Raw genomic sequence first — 19,092 nt, forward strand, 5'->3', positions numbered from 1 at the left:
ATTATCATTACCAATCAAATGTTTAAAATTTTAATAAATTTGAGTCTTTTGAATATAATTTAATGTGTTGGGTATTAAAGGGTTAACGGTTCTAAAACTGAAAATCTCCTGGTAGCCACACCTCATATTCTCTCCAAATCTTTCCCCATCTCTATCGACAACTCAGCAGTTACTCCCTCTGGGTGTCATTCTCGACAGCACACGTAATTTTCAATCTCACATCTACATTATTTCCCAGTCTGCTTATTTTCACTTGCGTAACATCTCCCGTCTCCGTCCATCACTTACTCCCTACACCACTGCCATCCTTGTCCACAGCCTCGTCACATCCACGACTGGTTATTGCAACTCACTTCTCTTTGGTTTCCCCAGAAAATCCCTCAGTAAACAGCAGCTTCTCCAGAATGCGGCAGCACATCACTAGGACTTCATCATCTCATCACATCACCCCCATCCTGCAACAACTTCATTGGCTGCCCATTAAACAAAGAATCAGCTTCAAAATTCTGCTCATCACATTCAAAGTTCTTCATAAGCTGGCTCCTTCCTACATATCTGATCTCATTCACATCACACCTCCTGTCCGCGCTCTTCGTTCCTCTCCTGCTCCTGAACTCTCAGCTCCCCCTGCTCGCCTTGTCACCATGGGGGAATAGAGCATTCAGCCGCTCTGCTCCCCACCTCTGCAATTCTCTTCCCCTGATCTTTGCACCACTCACTCTCTCCCACTTTTTAAATCAAAATTCAAAACCCGCCTCTTCAAACAATCTTTTATAGTTTGAACTACATTGTTTTAGATTTTAGCATCTTTGTGTTTTTACATATTTCTTTGCTGTGTTTATCTTGTTTTATTTATTTATTTTTTCCCCATTGTTGTAAAGTGTCTTTGGGTGTCACGAAAGGTGCTTTTAAATAAGAAGTATTATTATTATTATTATTATTATTATTATTATTATTGTAACGTGAGGAAATATGGGTTTTCTGTCACAATGGTGGTGTTGGACGCAGTGAGGTCAAAGCTGGGTCATTGAGAACTTTCACCCACAGATTAAGACCTGAACGCCAGCGAGTCTGGGAGGAAACCATAACATCTGCCACCTGCGGTACCAGAAGAAGGAGTTCTCATGGACAAGTAGTCATAACAAATCAAAAATAAAGTTTAAACTTATTTTTCTTGATTTTAATGTTAAAGTAACCATTATCATTTTGCTCATTATAAATGTGTTTAATCAAATGAATGGTTCTTATGCTTTGGGGTAATTATAATGGATTAATGAATCCACACTTAAGTAGATAATGTTGAATGTTTGGTACTGACCTTCACACACACCCACACACATCTTCCCACAGTAAACTCCAGACACATTTGATGACGCACACGTTTGCTTTGAGAAGAGAAAGGTTTTTGGTAAGTTTCAGTTTTATGATTGCAGTTCGTGCTTGAAAAACGAAAGAGAGAGGACCTGAAGGGGGGACAGAGCCTGTTGGCTCGTTTCTTCCCCCCCCCCTTTTCACGCTGTTTCTGTCAGCCAGACAGAATAGCTGAATCGCAACTTCTAACGCAGACTCATTACCGAGTCTTTTGATTTCTGAGTGAATTAACTTAAGAAAGCGCGTCGACAAAACGCTTTACCATCAACGTGTACCGAGGGCAACTCTGGACCGGTTCCGTTCGACACCTACGTCTTCCCTGTCAGCCGTTGAGTGTCATCTGGATGAACCACAACATCCTCCACGGCCCGGATCCGAAAGAGGGTCCACAAGAGTTCGGTGAGACAGCACACGGTGTTTAGCGTTTGGATGCATTTTTTCCAACTAAACCTAAGTTTATTCAAACCATCACTTTTCACTCAGACACCTGTTTCTTCCTGAAGCAAAATCAGATGCACACACGCATCCATCTCACCTCATCTCACCACACTTTGCACCCACACGCATCCATAATCACATCATATCACTCTCACAACTCACAACATGCTCAATCTTCATAAATTCACCAGAAGGTCTATTTGAGCAAGAACAGCATATCAACTGTTAAAGATTGTCCCACAAAGTTACCAATGTTGATTGTATTTCCTGTTTGTCAATTTTCAAAATCATTAGTTTAATTTGAAGAATTAAAACTTTTAATCGTCAAACTGGTTTCCTCATTGAACTGAAACACAGACACTCAGATATTATCGGCAGTTTATCGATGAAAACAACCTTTGAGTCTTCTGAACAATATAAAACTTGGTTATTGAATATTAAAAATTAATATTCCGAATTAATACGTAGCATAGTTCCTCTTTCATAAAAGAGCATAAAACCACAACGCTACATTAATGGCGAGCGTATCCAGACTTCTATATCTGCGATTTATCTGATTCCGAACATCTAAAAGCTACAAACAACGCTTTTCTCTGTGTTTCAATTTGATGTCTTATTTTGAAAAAACCGTAAATTGTTCCGCTGAAGTCACTCTTCCGGGAGACGTCCTGGTGGAAATTTGACGGGGAAGATCTCCGATCTCAAATTGACCGCAAATTACTGACGATACTTTGATTTGTCCCATCTTCGCCTTCGGAGCGAACGTGTGAGTTGTGCTTTTGACTAAATTCTGTCCATTTTGACGCGCCGCCGCGTCTCTAACCTCTTCAGGTCGGAAAGCGACATTTCCGCTCTGAACCTTGCTGGGTGAGCTACCGTGAGCAGCTTATCCTCAGTCCTAACATTAAAACTAAAATTCTTCGAACCTCCATACCGAAACTAAATTCTCGGACACCCTTCGTCTCAATGTGTTGACACTGTGGGCGAGCTATTGTGGAAGATATTTCCTTTTCATAGGCGACTGATCAAAGCCGAATCTAAACGGAATGCTCGTAGGCAAATACCGTAGCTTAATTTGCTCGGTAAACGTCGTAAGTCGGGTCATGGCCGTCACGCATTACTGCATTCAGATTGCGTACGCTTTCAAGACCGTTTAGCTAAGCGGAGCGAGATGCCTGCTTGTTAATCGGGAAAATTTAAGTCTGGTCGCTACAGACAAAGGACGCTAGACCTAGCCGGAGAGCTAAGCTAGCGCGCCACAGTTGGACAAAAAGGGACCGCGTCCCGTTAAATTGTCAAACCATTTCTGACACAGTCAGTCTGTGTCCTCACAAAACCCGCATTGGCGGTGATTCTTGTAATTCACTACGGTGTGTAGAATCTACATTTTGCTAAGTTTGTCCGTCTGATAACATCTCGGCAGCGTAGGGTTTATTATTTTTTTATTTTTATTTTGGACCGGTGAACGGGTCGGCTTTCACAGCCTCCATCGCTCAGATCCATGACTTTTTCTTCCATCTTGAGAAGTTGTGTGTATTCATTTCTCTATCAACAATTCCTTGTTTTACCCTGTGTCATAAAGTTAAGTACGCTACGGACAGTCCTTGTTTGTGAGACAAATTAAGGAATTTGCCCGGAGTTTTACGTCGACTCAGAAGGTAAAAACGCGAGTTGCTCTGAACTTAATGAGAGATGGACGAGACACGACAAAATCTTTCTTGCACTGTTACACCTGATGTAAGGTTCTCTGACGTTCTGCTTCCAGAACATGCCAAGACGCAGGAGTCTGTTTACTGGCCGGGCCACGCTGGTCCCTCCACCCGCCCGAACGGGCCCGCATTAGGCGGGTGCCGCCGGTCGGGCACGGTGGGGACTAGTGGCAGCGGTTCGGTGCCAGCTGCTTTGGGTCGTAGGTGGTTCTGGTCAGCAATTCATGACGTGAATTCAAACAACAGGCTGTTTACAGTCATAACACTTTTTCTTTACATTTATTTCTTCCAGGGGGTCAAAAACCCACCATCAATATCAAGGTTTGAAATAAACAACACTTTCTCTGCTGCTTTTAAGCTGAATAAATCTCTTGAGCCTATGGTTAACCTCTCTGACAAACAGGTTGTGCTTAACCCTTTGGTTCCTGATGCTTCTTCTCTGTCATCCATGTTAGAGGCTGAACATCTCTCCAGCATGGGTGTGGAATCTTCAGGCTGTGACCCACCGCTTCAGTCAGAGGTCTGCTTTACTCGTCAGTCCGCCTCATGCACAAGCCAGCTTCTTTATCGGGGCGTGATGGAAACGTCAGCCGCCGTGAAACACTTGTGGTCTCCGGACGGAGCTACTATGCCATTTAAGGGGTTTGTGCCCGGACATCTTGACCTTTATGTGAATGACCTTGTCACTTTTCAGTTTGTGACCTCTGCTAATCAGGTGGCCAATTATTTTCTCCTTTCACAGGGGTGTGACGTAGTCTCTGGCCTCTGTGCTCTCTTTCCTGTGATTTCTCTTACAGGTGACCACGACGACGCAGAAAGCCCTGCGGTTTCCAGCAGTCAAGTGGTCAGTGGCGATATTGAAGGAGGCTCGGTGGTTGCTGCGATCACCTCTCTCACGGGCACGGGATGGCCACCCGGCCCGCGAGCAGTAGGTGTGTGCAGTGATGCTCTGCTCGGTGCCCCTCCTGACAAAAGGGGGGTGCCAAGTGGCACTGAGTTTTCCGTTGCGGACTTCAGGCTGTTCGGGGGAAACCCTCCTCCGAGCGGGCGGGTCATTGCAGGACTCGACACTGACCTTCCACCGATTCAGCTGACAACATTGACCTCCGACCCGGAGATAGGTGTGGCACCTTCTACGGGGCGGAACTTTAGTCAGTCTGTGACTACTCTGGTTAAACCGGGTTTTTCTGATTCTGTGTGGGAACCTCCATCATTCTTGGGAATAAAGTATTCTTGGCTTCAGTTTTCAGGACAGACCATGTTCCTAAAGCTAGCGTCATGTCTGTATCTGATTCTAAACATGGCTAGGTTTGCTTTGACACCCGTGACACAACCATCCTTGGATCACTCCTTTCAGAACCTCCAAGTCCAACACCTCCAGGTCTTTGGACATCTGAACACCTACTCTTTCAGCACGATTCAGGTGACGCTGTGCATCTTCTTGGTAATAGGGCTTTTAAGAGCTTAAGAACTGTTCTTTGTTATGCTTCTCCTGTCTCACAGACACGGCATAAGTTTGAGAAACAAAAGGGGGGTGGGGAGCCTCCTCCTGCTTTGCGAGCATCAGTTTCGCATTTCCAGTTCACTACTATTTCTGATCACAACAAAGTCGCCTCCGTAAAGCTGCAACCCAACTTTGAGCAGGTAAAATCAGGTTCTGATCTAACAGCTAAACCATCAGCTTCGCTCCAGTTCCAAACGGAACCCTCAGGTAAATTCAAACAAGTTTCCCTGTGGGTTCGTAACACAAGATACAAACAGTTTGATTACCAAATCGCTTATGAGCCTGCTCCCACAGATACGTCCAAACTCATGTCTCTGTGGGTCCGCAATACCAGATTCAAAACGCTTACTGAACAACTCTATTCTGACCGGATTCTTTTCCACTGACTGGTGGACCGTTACAAATTCTCTCGTTTGTGGGATGAATTTTTAACAAATGTGATATCCTTTGAATTTTTTTTTCAGGTTACCTGCCTTCAGCCAGGGTCCTGTTACTAACTCACATTTTTAGGGATTACTAACCTACTGATTTACATTTTAGAATTGATTTACATCTCTATCTTTTTATTAGTGCTTTGTGTAGCATGATTATATTTGATTACAAATTTAATTTAATTTTGTTACTATTTCCCTTAAAGGGCCACAAGCCAATTTGCCCTTCATTTTCATGATTATTTCTTTTATATATATGCCTTTAATTAGTGCAGCCTGCTGAGTTTCACATATCAGTTAGGATTTACTTTCTTTTATTTGTGTTTTCTCTGCATCACGTTTTTACATGACATGTAGAACAGGGTGCAGAACATTTCTTCTTTAGATAATTCACAAAAGGCATCCACATTTTCCCAGAGGCACCCATAGATAGGTTTTGGTTGATTTCTTTGATTTGCATCAAATGCTATCTATCGTGTGGGCTGTCTCACTTTGTCTCCTTCTCCGAGCTCGTATGGACTACATCCCATCAGAGGGGTCGTCTTCACCATCCTTCAACTGGTTTTCTGTCGCATGGGGCTTCGGTCGTGGTTCGAGAGGTGTCGAGGTCGTCACTGGACTTCGCCTGGACTACGCCCGAGGAATGCATCACCTGCCCAGCTCCGTGTGACACACGAGCTGCTTATCCTTTGAATACCTTTGCATTATTGCTGATGAAATTAACTGCTATTGAAATAGCTCTGCTTTCAAGATTCCCTAAGTGGATTACTTTACAATGATTGCAACAGTTTTGGCCTTAATCATCTGATCAGGATAGACTCCCTTCTACACGAGACCTGTGGTGACGCTTCATCGTTCCTGCCTTCATCTGGGATGTCTACCTTCGCGAGTACATCACGTTATTGAGGTTGTGTCGTCAGGTGGCCTCTGCTTGACCACCATGTCGTCACAAAAAGGGGGGTCTGTAACGTGAGGAAATATGGGTTTTCTGTCACAAAGGTGGTGCTGGACTCAGCTGGGTCAAAGCTGGGTCGCTGAGAACTTTCACCCACAGATTAAGACCTGAACGCCAGCGAGTCTGGGAGGAAACCATAACATCAGCCACCTGCAGTCTACCAGAAGATGTGTTTCCATGAGTTGTACCCAGACCAAGTCAAAACATAAAGTTTAAACTTCTTTTTCTTGATTTTAATGTTAAAGTAACCATTATCATTTTGCTCATTATAAATGTGTTTAATCAAATGAATGGTTCTTATGCTTTGGGGTAATTATAATGGATTAATGAATCCACACTTAAGTAGATAATGTTGAATGTTTGGTACTGACCTTCACACACACTCAAGCACACAAACATTCACACACACCCACACACATCTTCCCACAGTAAACTCCAGACATATTTGATGACGCACATGGTTGCTTTGAGAAGAGAAAGGTTTTTGGTAAGTTTGAGTCTTATGATTCCAGTTCGGGCTTGACAACAAAAGAGAGAGAACCAAAGGGGGGACAGAGCCGGCTGGCTCGTTTCTCCCCCCTTTCACGCTGTTCCTGCCAAGCCAGGCAGAATAGCTGAATCGCGACTTCTAACGCAGACTCATTACCGAGTCTTTTGATTTCTGAGTGAATTAACTTAAGAAAGCGCGTCGACAAAACGCTTTACCATCAACGTGTACCGAGGGCAACTCTGGACCGGTTCCGTTCGACACCTACGTCTCCTGTCAGCCGCCGGTGTCATCTGGATGAACCACAACATCCTCCACGGCCCGGATCCGAAAGAGGGTCCACAAGAGTTCGGTGAGACAGCACGGTGTTTAGCGTTTTGATGCATCTTTTCCAACTAAACCTAAGTTTATTCAAACCATCACTTTTCACTCAGACACCTGTTTCTTCCTGAAGCAAAATCAGATGCACACACGCATCCATAATCACATCATATCACTCTCACAACTCACAACATTCTCAATCTTCATAAATTCACCAGAAGGTCTATTTGAGCAAGAACAGCATATCAACTGTTAAAGATTGTCCCACAAAGTTGCCAATGTGATTGTTATTTCCTGTTTGTCAATTTTCAAAATCCTTAGTTTAATTTGAAGAATTAAAACTTTTAATCGTCAAACTGGTTTCCTCATTGAACTGAAACACAGACACTCAGATATTATCGGCAGTTTATCGATGAAAACAACCTTTGAGTCTTCTGAACAATATAAAATTTGGTTATTGATTTATTAAAAATTAATATTCCGAATTAATACGTAGCATGGTTCCTCTTTCATAAAAGAGCATAAAACCACAACACTACATTAATATTGGGAATGTATATGCGGACTTTTAAAGACATTAAGGATTGTTGTTATTTATGCTGAGCCGCAGCGGAATTTTTGAAAGTGTTTTCTATTATTTTTTCTGTTATATGTTCCTTTTTTGTCTTCATTATTTTTTAATGCTGCCTATGGTCTGCTATCTGCTGTCTTGTACTTAATTTGTTGTATAATAGGAGGTCTGTATTAGTAATTCAACTTAAAAGATAAAACTAAAATGTGAGATAGACTCATTACATGAAAAGCCTGATATTTATAATAACAATAATACTAGATTTTATTTGTAACACCCTTTACATTTCAATGAAATGTCAAAGTGCTACAGTAGGAAATCAGAAACAATCTAAAGAAAAATTAAAAACAATCAATAAAAACAAATAAAAAATACATAAAACCATACAATGCTAATTTAACAACTGGTAAAACAAGAGCTATCAATCAGTTTGGAAAAGCTTGTGTAAATAAAACTGTCTTCAGATGTTTTTGTAAAACATTCAACACTCTGAGGTGCTCTCAACGTTTCAGGGAGTGTGTTCCACAGACGTGGGGCTGCAGCTTGAAAGGCTCGATCTCCCATGGAATGAAGTTTTGTCCTGGGCTGTTGCAGGAATTGAGAATTTCTAGAGCGAAGATTTCTTGAGGTGATTTGGATAGTAAGGAGCTCTTTAAGAGCATTTCCATGGATACACTGATAGGTAAGGAGACCTAATTTGTATTTAATTCCATAAGGGATTGGTAACTTCAATACAGGTGTGATGTGGTCATACTTGTGACTCCTTGTTACAATCCTAGCAGCACAGTTCTGAACATGCTGAAGTTTCTGTAGGCATCCACTAGAGATTCCAGTGAGTAAAGAATTGCAGTAGTCTAGCCTAGATGAAACAAAGGCATGGATCAACTTCTCAGCATCTGCTTGGGTAAGAAACGGGCGAAGTCTTGCTCTGTTTTTAAGATGGAAAAATTATACTTTAGAAAGGTGATGGACATGATTTTCAAGTGATAAATGTTGGTCCCGTTTGATCCCGAGATTAGTGATGGATTTAGAAAATGTTATGTTACTACCTAATGTGGTAATATTTTTTAGGTTAGAAGATTTGACCTGATGAGGAGTACCAATGAGTGGTACCTCTGTTTTGCTGCTATTTAGCTGGAGAAGTTTTTCAGACATCAGTGCCTCTTTCACATCCATGCATGCACTAAGAGCAGAAAGTGTAGATGATGAGGAAACTGAATCAATTTTGAGATAAAGCTGTGTATCATCAGCATAAGAATGGAAGGATATCCCAAAATTTCTAAAAATATCCCCAAGTGGAAGCATGCATATAATAAAAAGAATTGGGCCAAGAACTGATCCCTGGGGGACCCCACAAGTAATGTTGTGGGGTGATGATAGTGTCTCCCCCAAAGCCATTATTTGTCATAACAGTGATGATTATGGATTACAGTTTATGAAAACCCCACATTCAAAATCTCAGAGTTCAATATTCAAAACTCAAAGTGTCACACTCTAATCAGCTAATTAATATAAACACCTGTAGAGTTCCTGAACCTTTAGATAGTCTCTCGGTCTAAAATGAATTTCTAAAATTACCATTGGCTGTATATTCTAATTTTTTGAGTTTCACGTGTACACACACATGCATCAAATGCACCCATAACTGCAAGTTATAACAAGTAAATTTTAATATAATCTTACTCTGCTCTCCTCTGCTGCTTCATTAACAGGAACACAGCTGTGTGTCTTATGTGCTTTTGCATCTCGACAAATCACACAGATCAGTTGTTGGTCATCCTGACAGAAGAGCTTGAGTTTCTCACCGTGCAGTTGGAAAAGTTCTCTGGATCCTGCTGCAGATTTCTTGTTTCTCTCTTGTCTCAGTGAGTCAGAAAGGTTCTTCAGAGCTATGTTACGAGGAGACTGACTCATCAGAACTATATCCTTTCAGATTGGACAGTTCCTCATTCTACTCTGTTTCCACCACTCCTGCACCACCTACAGAAGCTGTGACCACCACACATCAGTATAACAGGATCTGTATAGAGATCACAGCAAACTGGGCAGGAACCGTCCTCTTCAGTCTGAGAGACGTTTGAAGCCATCTAACCCTGCTTGGTTCCCTCAGTCTGTTTAGTCTCACTTTTCGAATCAATCTTATTTGTACAGATTCAGTTCCTAAAATTACTAAAACATTTGTGAAAAACTCTCACAAACTCCTGACTTGTCAAATAATTACCTTCTTTAGTGAATCATCAGTTTTAGAACTAAAAGTACACGATAGACAGGACGACACAAACATGTGACTTACTTGCCCCTTCTCTCTGGGTAAAAAAGGGAGGGGCATTTTTTAAAAATTAAAACTGTTCTTTATTTACAACTGGAAAAACAAAAATCATTTATGAACAGCTGTGCTCTGGAAGGACCAGAGATATCACAATATAAGAGTTTAAATACTTTGATAAAAATCATTTTGATCTATTTATAGGCTAAAACAATAATTAACTTATTGGAAAAAATAAGAGTTATGCTATATTACAACACTAATGAAAATAACATTGTTACTCATGGACTGCAGTAGTTAAGATTTTCCACAAGGAGGCAGAGGACTAATATATAATTTAAATGAGGAATATACTAATCCTGATACTTTGTACTTTTTTCACATTTTTTAATCATTTTATGGGTTAATGAAAGGCCACCCAGCCTCTATCGCTCCCTGTGGCCAGAATATTCCACTTGCACCTTCAGAATTGCCGCTCTATTGGGACTTCGAAAATATTGAGTTGACATACCTGGCTCTGCAGTCTGCCTCTAGCACGTTTTAGATCCCGCACACATCTGATTTATTTAATTTAGTAATGAATCACTCCTGTAGACACTAATGAATGCTGGGAGATGTTTCAGCTGTTAGATTAAGGTGTTAACAAGGAGTAAGGTTTAGCTTTCAGTTCTACAAACAGACAGTAGGGGGTGCTAAAAGCTAGCCAAAACTGCCTAGTTTCCCTTTAAAGAGATGGTGGTCTAAGAAACATATGAATGGGCAAAGAAATACAAAACATTTGGACCTGGCTTGCAATATCAAGACACTTAAGGCCCATTTTTTTTCTTGCTGGCTTTTGGTTCCACGTGATTTCTGTGATAAACTCATGCTTTTTGCATTTTTGGTGTATTCATGTTTATATGTGTGACCTAGTTCAGATGTTTTTTTGAGTGTGTGATTTTATTGTTTATTGTTTTTACCTTTTTGAAAGTATTTTACTTGTTGTGTGCTTTTATTCCCTATCGCTCTTGTTATTCAGCACTTTGGTAAATTAAATTGTGTATAAAGTACTATATAAATAAATCTGGATTCGATTGGATTGGTGTATTTTTCTGTGTAGATTTTTACAATTAAGGTTTCTAGATACATTTGAGGGTGCAAGGGTTAAAACAGCAACCAGGTCTTTGAGGGAAACTTGTGACCCCTGCAGCTCAGCGCATAACGCAAGAAATCTGTTTCTTATTGCTGAATTTACTCTTTAATTAATACTTGTTAGCATCATAACATTTTGTCCAGACCTGCTTTGCAAACTCACACTGGGAGCAGAAGCATAAAACTACAAAAATAGCATCACATTTCTGTTAGATATTATTATTGCCTCAAACAAATCCAGTTATGTTGGGTCTATTTTAACTGTTACCCTTTGCAACTTTGATTTAAGCTCCTGGGGGCACAGGTGCATGGAGTCATGCAGGCAAATCTGCACACTTTTTGTAATACATACTCACTTTGTCCACCTTTCTCTCTCATGCACATTTTTCCCATGAAAGCCCTCTCATAAGGTAAATACATCAGAATCCCTGCAGTGAAATTCACAAGTGATTTGCCCTTTGGCCGTAGCAGCTAAAGCTAACAGAGGCTAACATTTCCAACATAACTATCTGCTCTTTTTATTTTTGCAGACATTATTTTTAAAAATTTAAAGCAATCAGGTTTTGATACATTTTGTTTTGACGTCAATCCAGTTTGTGTGTGTCAGCAGCAGTAAACCTAGCATCAGCGCTTTAGCGCCGGGCTAGCTGTCAGAGCAACAGGTTATCTGTCACTGAGGCACAGTGTGAGCTCAGTTACATAACGCTTCCCCCTTTCCAGGCTGGTGTAATTGTTCCAGCTGGGAATAGTGGTGCAGGAATAGTTCCTTTGTGGGACTGTTTCTATACTTAAATATTATATCCATAACCATAAAACATGTAATGCACATGAAGCCAAGTGTTCTGGATCTGGCTACTGTAGCCTCCCCAGGGTGGTGCAGTAAAACAGTCCTGAGCCGCCATTAAGGGGAAAGCTGGAAGAAATATCGCACAGAGTCTTGGACTAAATGAGAGACAGACAGCCGACGGTAGACTAATCATGCTGGACTAATGTCCAACTCCACCCTGCTGCAACATTCCCCAACCCTCAAACACAATCAGGTCTCTTCAGACTTAAAATCCAGGTCAAAATCCCACACCCTCATCTTCTTCACATTTTCTGTCTTGACTGCACTCACACACACTTGATCATCATCTTAATAAGACATCTGCTTCTTCATCCGACTGGATCTGAATCCCAGAGAAGGGCTGCAGTCGCTCGGAAAAGCTGCAGTGAATTCAGATTTTCTCTAATTTCCCTCTGGGATTAATAAAATATCTTTGAAGTTGAATTTGAATTGAATTTTTCTTTTTGTTATAGATTTGTTTGAGCAACCACAGTTTGGTACGGGGGGGGGGGGGCTGTTAGGTTACCTGATATGTGTCAGAGTTTGGTCCGCATTGCCAGCAGTAAGTCAGGCTCATTTCTGGTGAGAGTTGGATTCCACCAAGATTATTTTTATAAACAGGATTTCAAGGCACAACCAAGGTATCAAATTCAGCTCCTCTAAATCTGAGACCATGGTCTTGATTCGGAAAAGGGTAGAACGCCTTCTCCGGGTCTGGGATGAGGTCCTGCCCCAAGTGGAGGAGTTCAAGTATCTCGGGATCTTGTTCACGAGTGAGGGAAAACTGGAGCGTGAGATTGACAGGTGGATTGGTGCTGCATCTGCAGTGATGCGGGCGTTGTACCGAACTGTCGTGGTGAAGAGAGAGCTGAGTGAGAAGGTGAAGCTCTCGGTTTACCGGTGGATCTACGTTCCTACCCTCACCTATGGTCATGAGCTTTGGGTAGAGACCGAAAGAACGAGATCGCGGATACAAGCGGCCGAAATGAGTTTTCTGCGAAGAGTGGCTGGACTCTCCCTTAGGGATAGGTTGAGAAGCTCGGTCATCTGCAGGGCTGGACTGGGACAAAAATTCAGCCCGGGCATTTTGACTGGAGACCGGCCCATCACCTGTTTTTTTTGGAAAAGACATTAAGCCTTACGCTGTTTCTGACACACACCTACGTACACTTTCTTATTGGTAGTATTTATGTATCAATCTAATAAACGTAAACCTACACCATCCTTCCTATCCTGGTATTCTAAAAAGTAGGGTTGGGGGTAACTGATTATTTTTAAAATGATTATTCTGACGATTATTTTATCGAATAGTCGACTATTCTAATGACTATTTAGATAATTAATCTAGCGATTACTTTTCTATTGCACAATTACTAAAAACCAAAAAATTCTCAAATAAATTCCTCCAAAAAATTGATAAGTTGTTACTGTAAGAGAATAAACACTACAGGCCTTCCATTTTGTATAACACTGCTTTTATTGTGTTGCGGTTGTTTATGTTCTGGTGACGTGTAGAACTTGGGAGTGCAGGCTGCTGCCTGAGAGGTGGTTGGAGACGGAGTGTCTCCATGCTGCTTTGTTTTGGTCACTTATGTGCGTGAGGCAAGTGGTGTTACGACCCTTCCTGGGGAGTCACGTGTTTCTCCTATTTTAACTGTAAATCCTTCTAGCTGTTATAACAAGAAACAGATATTCGGACGGAATATTTTCATGTTTATTCGAATATGATTGTGGAACACACCCAGCATCATAATAAATGAAGTAATGTTTATGCCAATTTAAGCCTTTATGGGTGACCAGGACTCTGTGATAAATTTTTGGCAAGGGAAATTATCATTTGTTGCCATTTTTGAGGTGTTTATGAATGTGGAAGACACCCAGCATCCTGTGATGGCACTAATAACATCAAGAGATAATAAATAAAGTAATATTTAGGTAAATGTAACCCTTTACACGTGACCAGGACACTGTAATCAATTTTTGGCAAGGGAAATTATTTTCTTTTTTTTTTTTTTCTTTTTTTCTGTGCCATTTTTGGGGTGTTTATGATGATACAGTAGGCAGTATGAGTACAGTAACATCAACAGATTAGTATCAAGGCTGTAACATAAAGAAAGCCAGTTCTTATCACAAAGTTTGTGGCACAAACCATCTTTCAATCGCAAATATTGCAAAAAGGATTAATATATCCTCATTGTGAACGTTTAAGACAAATAGCAACACTTAAAACAACTTCCGAACTGGAAAAACTAATGTGGCAAGGTGCAGAAACGATTGCCGGGCGGGATTCGATCCCCAGACTCCCGAGTGAGAGTCATACGCTCTAACCAGTCAGCCAAAGGGGGCATCTCCTTAACCAAGCAGCCAGGGCACATCATCAATCGGGACATTGTGGATGCTCACACTGCCACATCTTCCTCCCTCTTTCCACAAGCACGTCCTCGTGCTCCCGCGCAGGGTGCCACAAACACTGCCACACTAATATCCGCGATAAACATCTGTTTAAGTACCGGAAGAGGTTATCTTTGCTTTCTGAATGTCCATATTGCTAGATATGCTGAGTTTTAGGGCGAAATCCTGGGGAATTTTGTCTAGAAATGCAATTACCTAACCGTGCGCGATCCCGCGGTGGCTAATCATTTTTTGGCAGCGAGTCAATTTATGGCACAACACCGGCTCGGGTTTCTCCTCCTCCTCCCTCTTTTCTTCTCCAACCTGTCGCTGGGCTGAGGCTCCATCACTTCCTAAATTGATTTTACTTGAACCTTCACTACCAAACAACTGTGAGATTTTAACACATGTGCCAGCATCAGCCTGAAGGGCCAGTTTCTTTTTTAGTCGAATTTTCTCCGCTCCTCCTTTCCGTTTTTTGTTCTCCATTTTGTAAAGCTCGTCTGTCTGTTTACTGAGATTCACAAACAACTGGCGGGTGCATCAGACCTCTGGCTATTGGTCCAGCCCAGAGTGTATTATTACCAATTGGCCAATCCACCAACTTTTACGAGGCGTCGCGTGGGGCGGCGCGGACAAGTTGTCCGCAACAACTAGAGGCCAGGAAAAAAAAAAAAAACAGACACCGGCCCATAAAAGATGAAAGGGTCGGCCCAGCGGGCAGTTGCCCGCTATGCCCTATGGTCAGTCCAGCGCTGGTCATCTGGGAGGGGTTCGGAGTAGACCCACTGCTTCTCCACATAGAGAAGAGCCAGTTGAGGTGGCTCGGGCATCTGGTCAGGATGTCTCCATGGTGAGGTTTTCCGGGCACGTCCAACCGGGAGGAGACCTAAAGGGAGACACAGGACACGCTGGAGGGACTATGTCTCTCACCTGGCTAGGGAACACCTTGGGATTCCCCCGGAGGAGCTGACCCAAGTGACTGGGGAGAGGGAAGTCTGGGCCTCTCGCCTTAGGCTACTGCCCCCGCGACCCGACTCTGGATAAGCGGAAGAAAATGGATGGATGGATGGATGGATGGATGGAAAAACAAAACTCTGGAGAGAGGTCCAGAGTCTGGGGGCCACAGCAGCAAATGATCTGTCACCTTTGGTCTTTAGCCTGGTGCTGCACGACCAGTGGGCTTTGGTAAGAGTAGATCAAAGTTTCCATAGAAACACATTCATTAAGATCTGGACCATCCTGTTTCAGACATTTGTGGTCCAAAAGCAACCAGAGTAGCAGCTTTGTAGAAGATCATTACAGGAATTTCCAACGTGTTTAATGTTCCTTTTGTTCCTCCCTGCAGCTTTTCCAGAAGGCAGACACGTGCAGAGAGCTCATCTTCACCATTAAAACTTTTATCACAGCCTTCTATATTTTTAGCATGATTAATGTGATGCTATTGTTGATCCTGTTTATTTTAGTATAATATCAACTCCTCAAGTCCAGAATGCCCCGGACTTGTTTCTATGTGCTCAGCCCCTGAAATAAACCCAGCCCGCCATAACATTTGGCAATCCAATTTGAGAAGCACGCCTGGCTCAGGAACAGGAGAGGTATAGATTAACTGTAGTAATAACCATAAATCACATCTGAAATGCTGCCATGTCACATGCCACACTGCGCCACTGACGACCAGGCCCATCTTTCAGCGGGTATTTTTATCCGCCCGCCCTGACACTCGACTTTTGGAATCGTCCTCTCGTTTTACGTCGTCAGCACCTCAGCCAAGCCTGCGCACAAGTTCTTCACATATCTATAAATACCAGCCAGCAAGGGGCATTTTCTCCCTCCCCCACCTTTCTGCTTGGCAGGAACCACCAGCTCTGTGACCTGGCAAGGGACATTTGCAGTCCTGTAACGCCACCAGACATCTTAGGGCCTTTGGCCTCCAGAGACAAGAAAATACTCACCTGCTGGAAGCCTTTAAAGCCCAAAAAGGGTTCAGTTTAATCAAACAGCTCTTTTTACTATTTCAGTATCCATTCATTTTTATATTCTGCAATTTAACAAAAGCAGCAGCTAGAATTTATGTCACTGCAACATTTTTCTTTTTTGTCAAGCGTTGGTTAGCATGTTAATCTAACGGTGTGGTCACAGCACTATCGTATATCAGCGCTTGTTGGCTCATTCACACACTTTCACACAGAGGGAGAGAAATGCACAAACAACTGAACATGTTTCCTCCGTCCAGAATGTTCTGCCAAGTTTTTTAAGCATGCTGACATGAGGCAGAGACTGCAGGTCACGACAGCGTCCTGCTATTTTGGGTCTCGTTGCAGCTTGAAGTTTTAATTTATTCTGCCACGACGAGTCAATCACTTCTGGTTTAGACCCGCGACCGCTGCTGGAGGAAGAAGCTGAGGGGAACGCAGCGGGATTATTCTTATTAAATGAGTCAAACCAGATTACGATGACAGTATGGCAGAAAAATAAACTTGAAAATGATCAGCTTGAATGGTTTAAATCCACATTTTAATCAGCCAGTTCTAACGAGGAAAGCAGAATTTGTAGAAACAAGAAATCTAGATAAGTGCTGCAATCATAGATGCATGAACGTTTTTAGTGCATGCTAAACTTGATCACTTGAAAGACATTTGGAAAATCAGATTTTTGCTCAGATTTTGGTAAACACAAATCCCTGACACAAAGATGCATGATGAGTTCCCATGCTGTACTAATCCGACCTTTAAAGTAAGTTTTTAACGATATTTTGCTTTTAACATTCAAACAAAGTTGAGGCTCAGATTAATCAGTGAAGTAGCAAACACTACTAATTGCTTTATATGTCTATGAAACTCAGTAGGTGTGAGTAATTTGCTGGTTTGCATTTGAACATGAACAACATGAACAATCTCAAAATTAATTTCGGTTCCAAATGCACAAAATCATTTCTCAGATTACTTACTTTGAAATGTGTTTGTTCATGTCCAGATGTGCAGCTGTGATGCTTAACGTCCAAGCCCATAAAGGTTTTTTTATTCTAAATGCAAAATACCAAAAAGTGGGATTTCACCACTTTTTTTTGTCTAATTATTTGTAGATTCAATAATCTGACAATCATTGTTAGATAAGGAAGGATGGATTAAGACTTTTCCTGACACGCCTGATCTGTTTTTGTTAAGTAGTGTGACTGAACTCCTTCTTTTACTTGTTGTTTTACTTGATATGCAAAAACTACCAGCTCTCAGAAAACTGTGATTACTTTAGTCACAAACTTTTTTCTCTAGCAGTCATTTGGGCAGATTTTCTTCAAAATTAATTCAGAACATGTTCAAAAGGTGGCAAGCTGCACCTGAACGGTGAGTCTGTTGCAAGAGCTTTCCCTATCAAGATCAAGTTCAAAGACATTTTTAGTTAGCAGAAACACCACAAACTAATTTATTAGCAGGTGTTTTTGCTCATAGGAGGAATGTCCTGCCAACTGGAAAACTCCTGCAAGGCAGAGACAAACTTTCCATGTCAGAAAATATCCTAATTTCCTATCAAAGGGGCAAAATCCTGATTTGCACCTCTTAAATGTGCTCAGTCCTTTTGTAAATCCAGCCCCTGGCTGAAATCAGTGCTGAAAAGAGTCTGTGACATTATAGAGGAGATACTAGTTCTGGTACTCTCCACTGGTTCCAGACCCCAGCATGCATAGGTGAGCCTCACATGGGCAAACCGCACGGGTGCCAATTTGTTTGCCGTTTCCATGGTGGCCACACAGAGATTTGCCCACATAGATTTTAATGGGCCCATGTATGAATCATACCATATAGATCCCATGTAGGGCCCGTTAAAATGTTTATGCATTTATGTTTAATTTTATGTTTATGTATTTAGCAGACGCTTTTGTCCAAAGCAACTTACAAGTGATAATCGGCATGTTGCCCTTGAAGCTAACAAAAACAACAACAACTTGACATCAATCATGGAGAGGAGGGAACAAGGAGTGGACAGTAGAGAGGGGGACGGGTGCAGGGAGGGTGCTAGTTTAGAAGATGTATGTGGGCAAACCCCCGTGTTTATAATAATGCTCATTTGGTTTTCATTTTTAACATTCTTGTACGAAAAATCAGCAAAACGTCCAACAATAGACAGCAAATCAGTGATTTTTCTCTTTTTGTTATCCAGAGGCCTCTCTTCTTTTCAAAAGCCATGACAGTTTCTAATTCGACCCTCTCAGTTCGGCGCCAACACTCTCACAAGTCAGTCTTCATGAGGTCATGCTTACTACGTATGGCATTATGTGACTTTGTGCTGCCTGCGTCAGCCAGCTTTTTACAGCAAATGGCTAATAAGCTCACTCAGAGGTCACCTTGCAAGATAATATCAATTCTCAGCCTCCATTTATAGTAGCAAAGAAACAAATAATTGCTGCAAACTCTGTATCTATTGCAAGGTATTTTAAATCACTGTGTATGCATGCACGCATGTGTGTGTGTGTGTGTGTGTGTGTGTGTGTGTGTGTGTGTGTGTGTGTGTGTGTGAGTGTGTGTGTGTGTGTGTGTGTGTGTGTGTGTGTGTGTGTGTGTGTGTGTGTGTGTGTGTGTGTGTGTGTTTTATTGCACAGCTATTCTAATTTTCTTATTCAATTTCTGCAAATTAGACCTGCTTTTAGAACGGTTTACAATATACAAGGAGCGAGCTATGACAAACAGATTTTC

General features: G+C 41.8%; 1 protein-coding gene across 1 annotated transcript; it reads left to right on the top strand.

The window, feature by feature from the left end:
- Positions 1–1,036: 1,036 nt before the first annotated feature.
- LOC139066317 (uncharacterized) lies at positions 1,037–5,650 on the top strand. Its single transcript, XM_070548765.1, has 2 exons — positions 1,037–4,450; positions 4,876–5,650. Exons 1-2 carry the CDS (start codon positions 3,502–3,504, stop codon positions 5,406–5,408), a joined length of 1,482 nt encoding a protein of 493 aa, XP_070404866.1. The 5' UTR covers positions 1,037–3,501; the 3' UTR covers positions 5,409–5,650.
- The last annotated feature ends 13,442 nt before the right edge of the window (positions 5,651–19,092 follow it).

The sequence above is a fragment of the Nothobranchius furzeri genome, chromosome 2 (genome assembly GCF_043380555.1).
Source record: "Nothobranchius furzeri strain GRZ-AD chromosome 2, NfurGRZ-RIMD1, whole genome shotgun sequence".
Lineage (NCBI taxonomy): Eukaryota > Metazoa > Chordata > Actinopteri > Cyprinodontiformes > Nothobranchiidae > Nothobranchius > Nothobranchius furzeri.

What these genes read in the sequence shown, in the direction of transcription:
- LOC139066317 (XM_070548765.1), top strand. Translation starts at nt 3,502, where the DNA reads ATGGACGAGACACGACAAAATCTTTCTTGCACTGTTACACCTGATGTA. An exon ending in ACCCGGCCCGCGAGCAGTAG is followed by an intron (nt 4,451 to 4,875) that starts GTGTGTGCAGTG and finishes CACTCCTTTCAG; the next exon opens with AACCTCCAAGTCCAACACCT.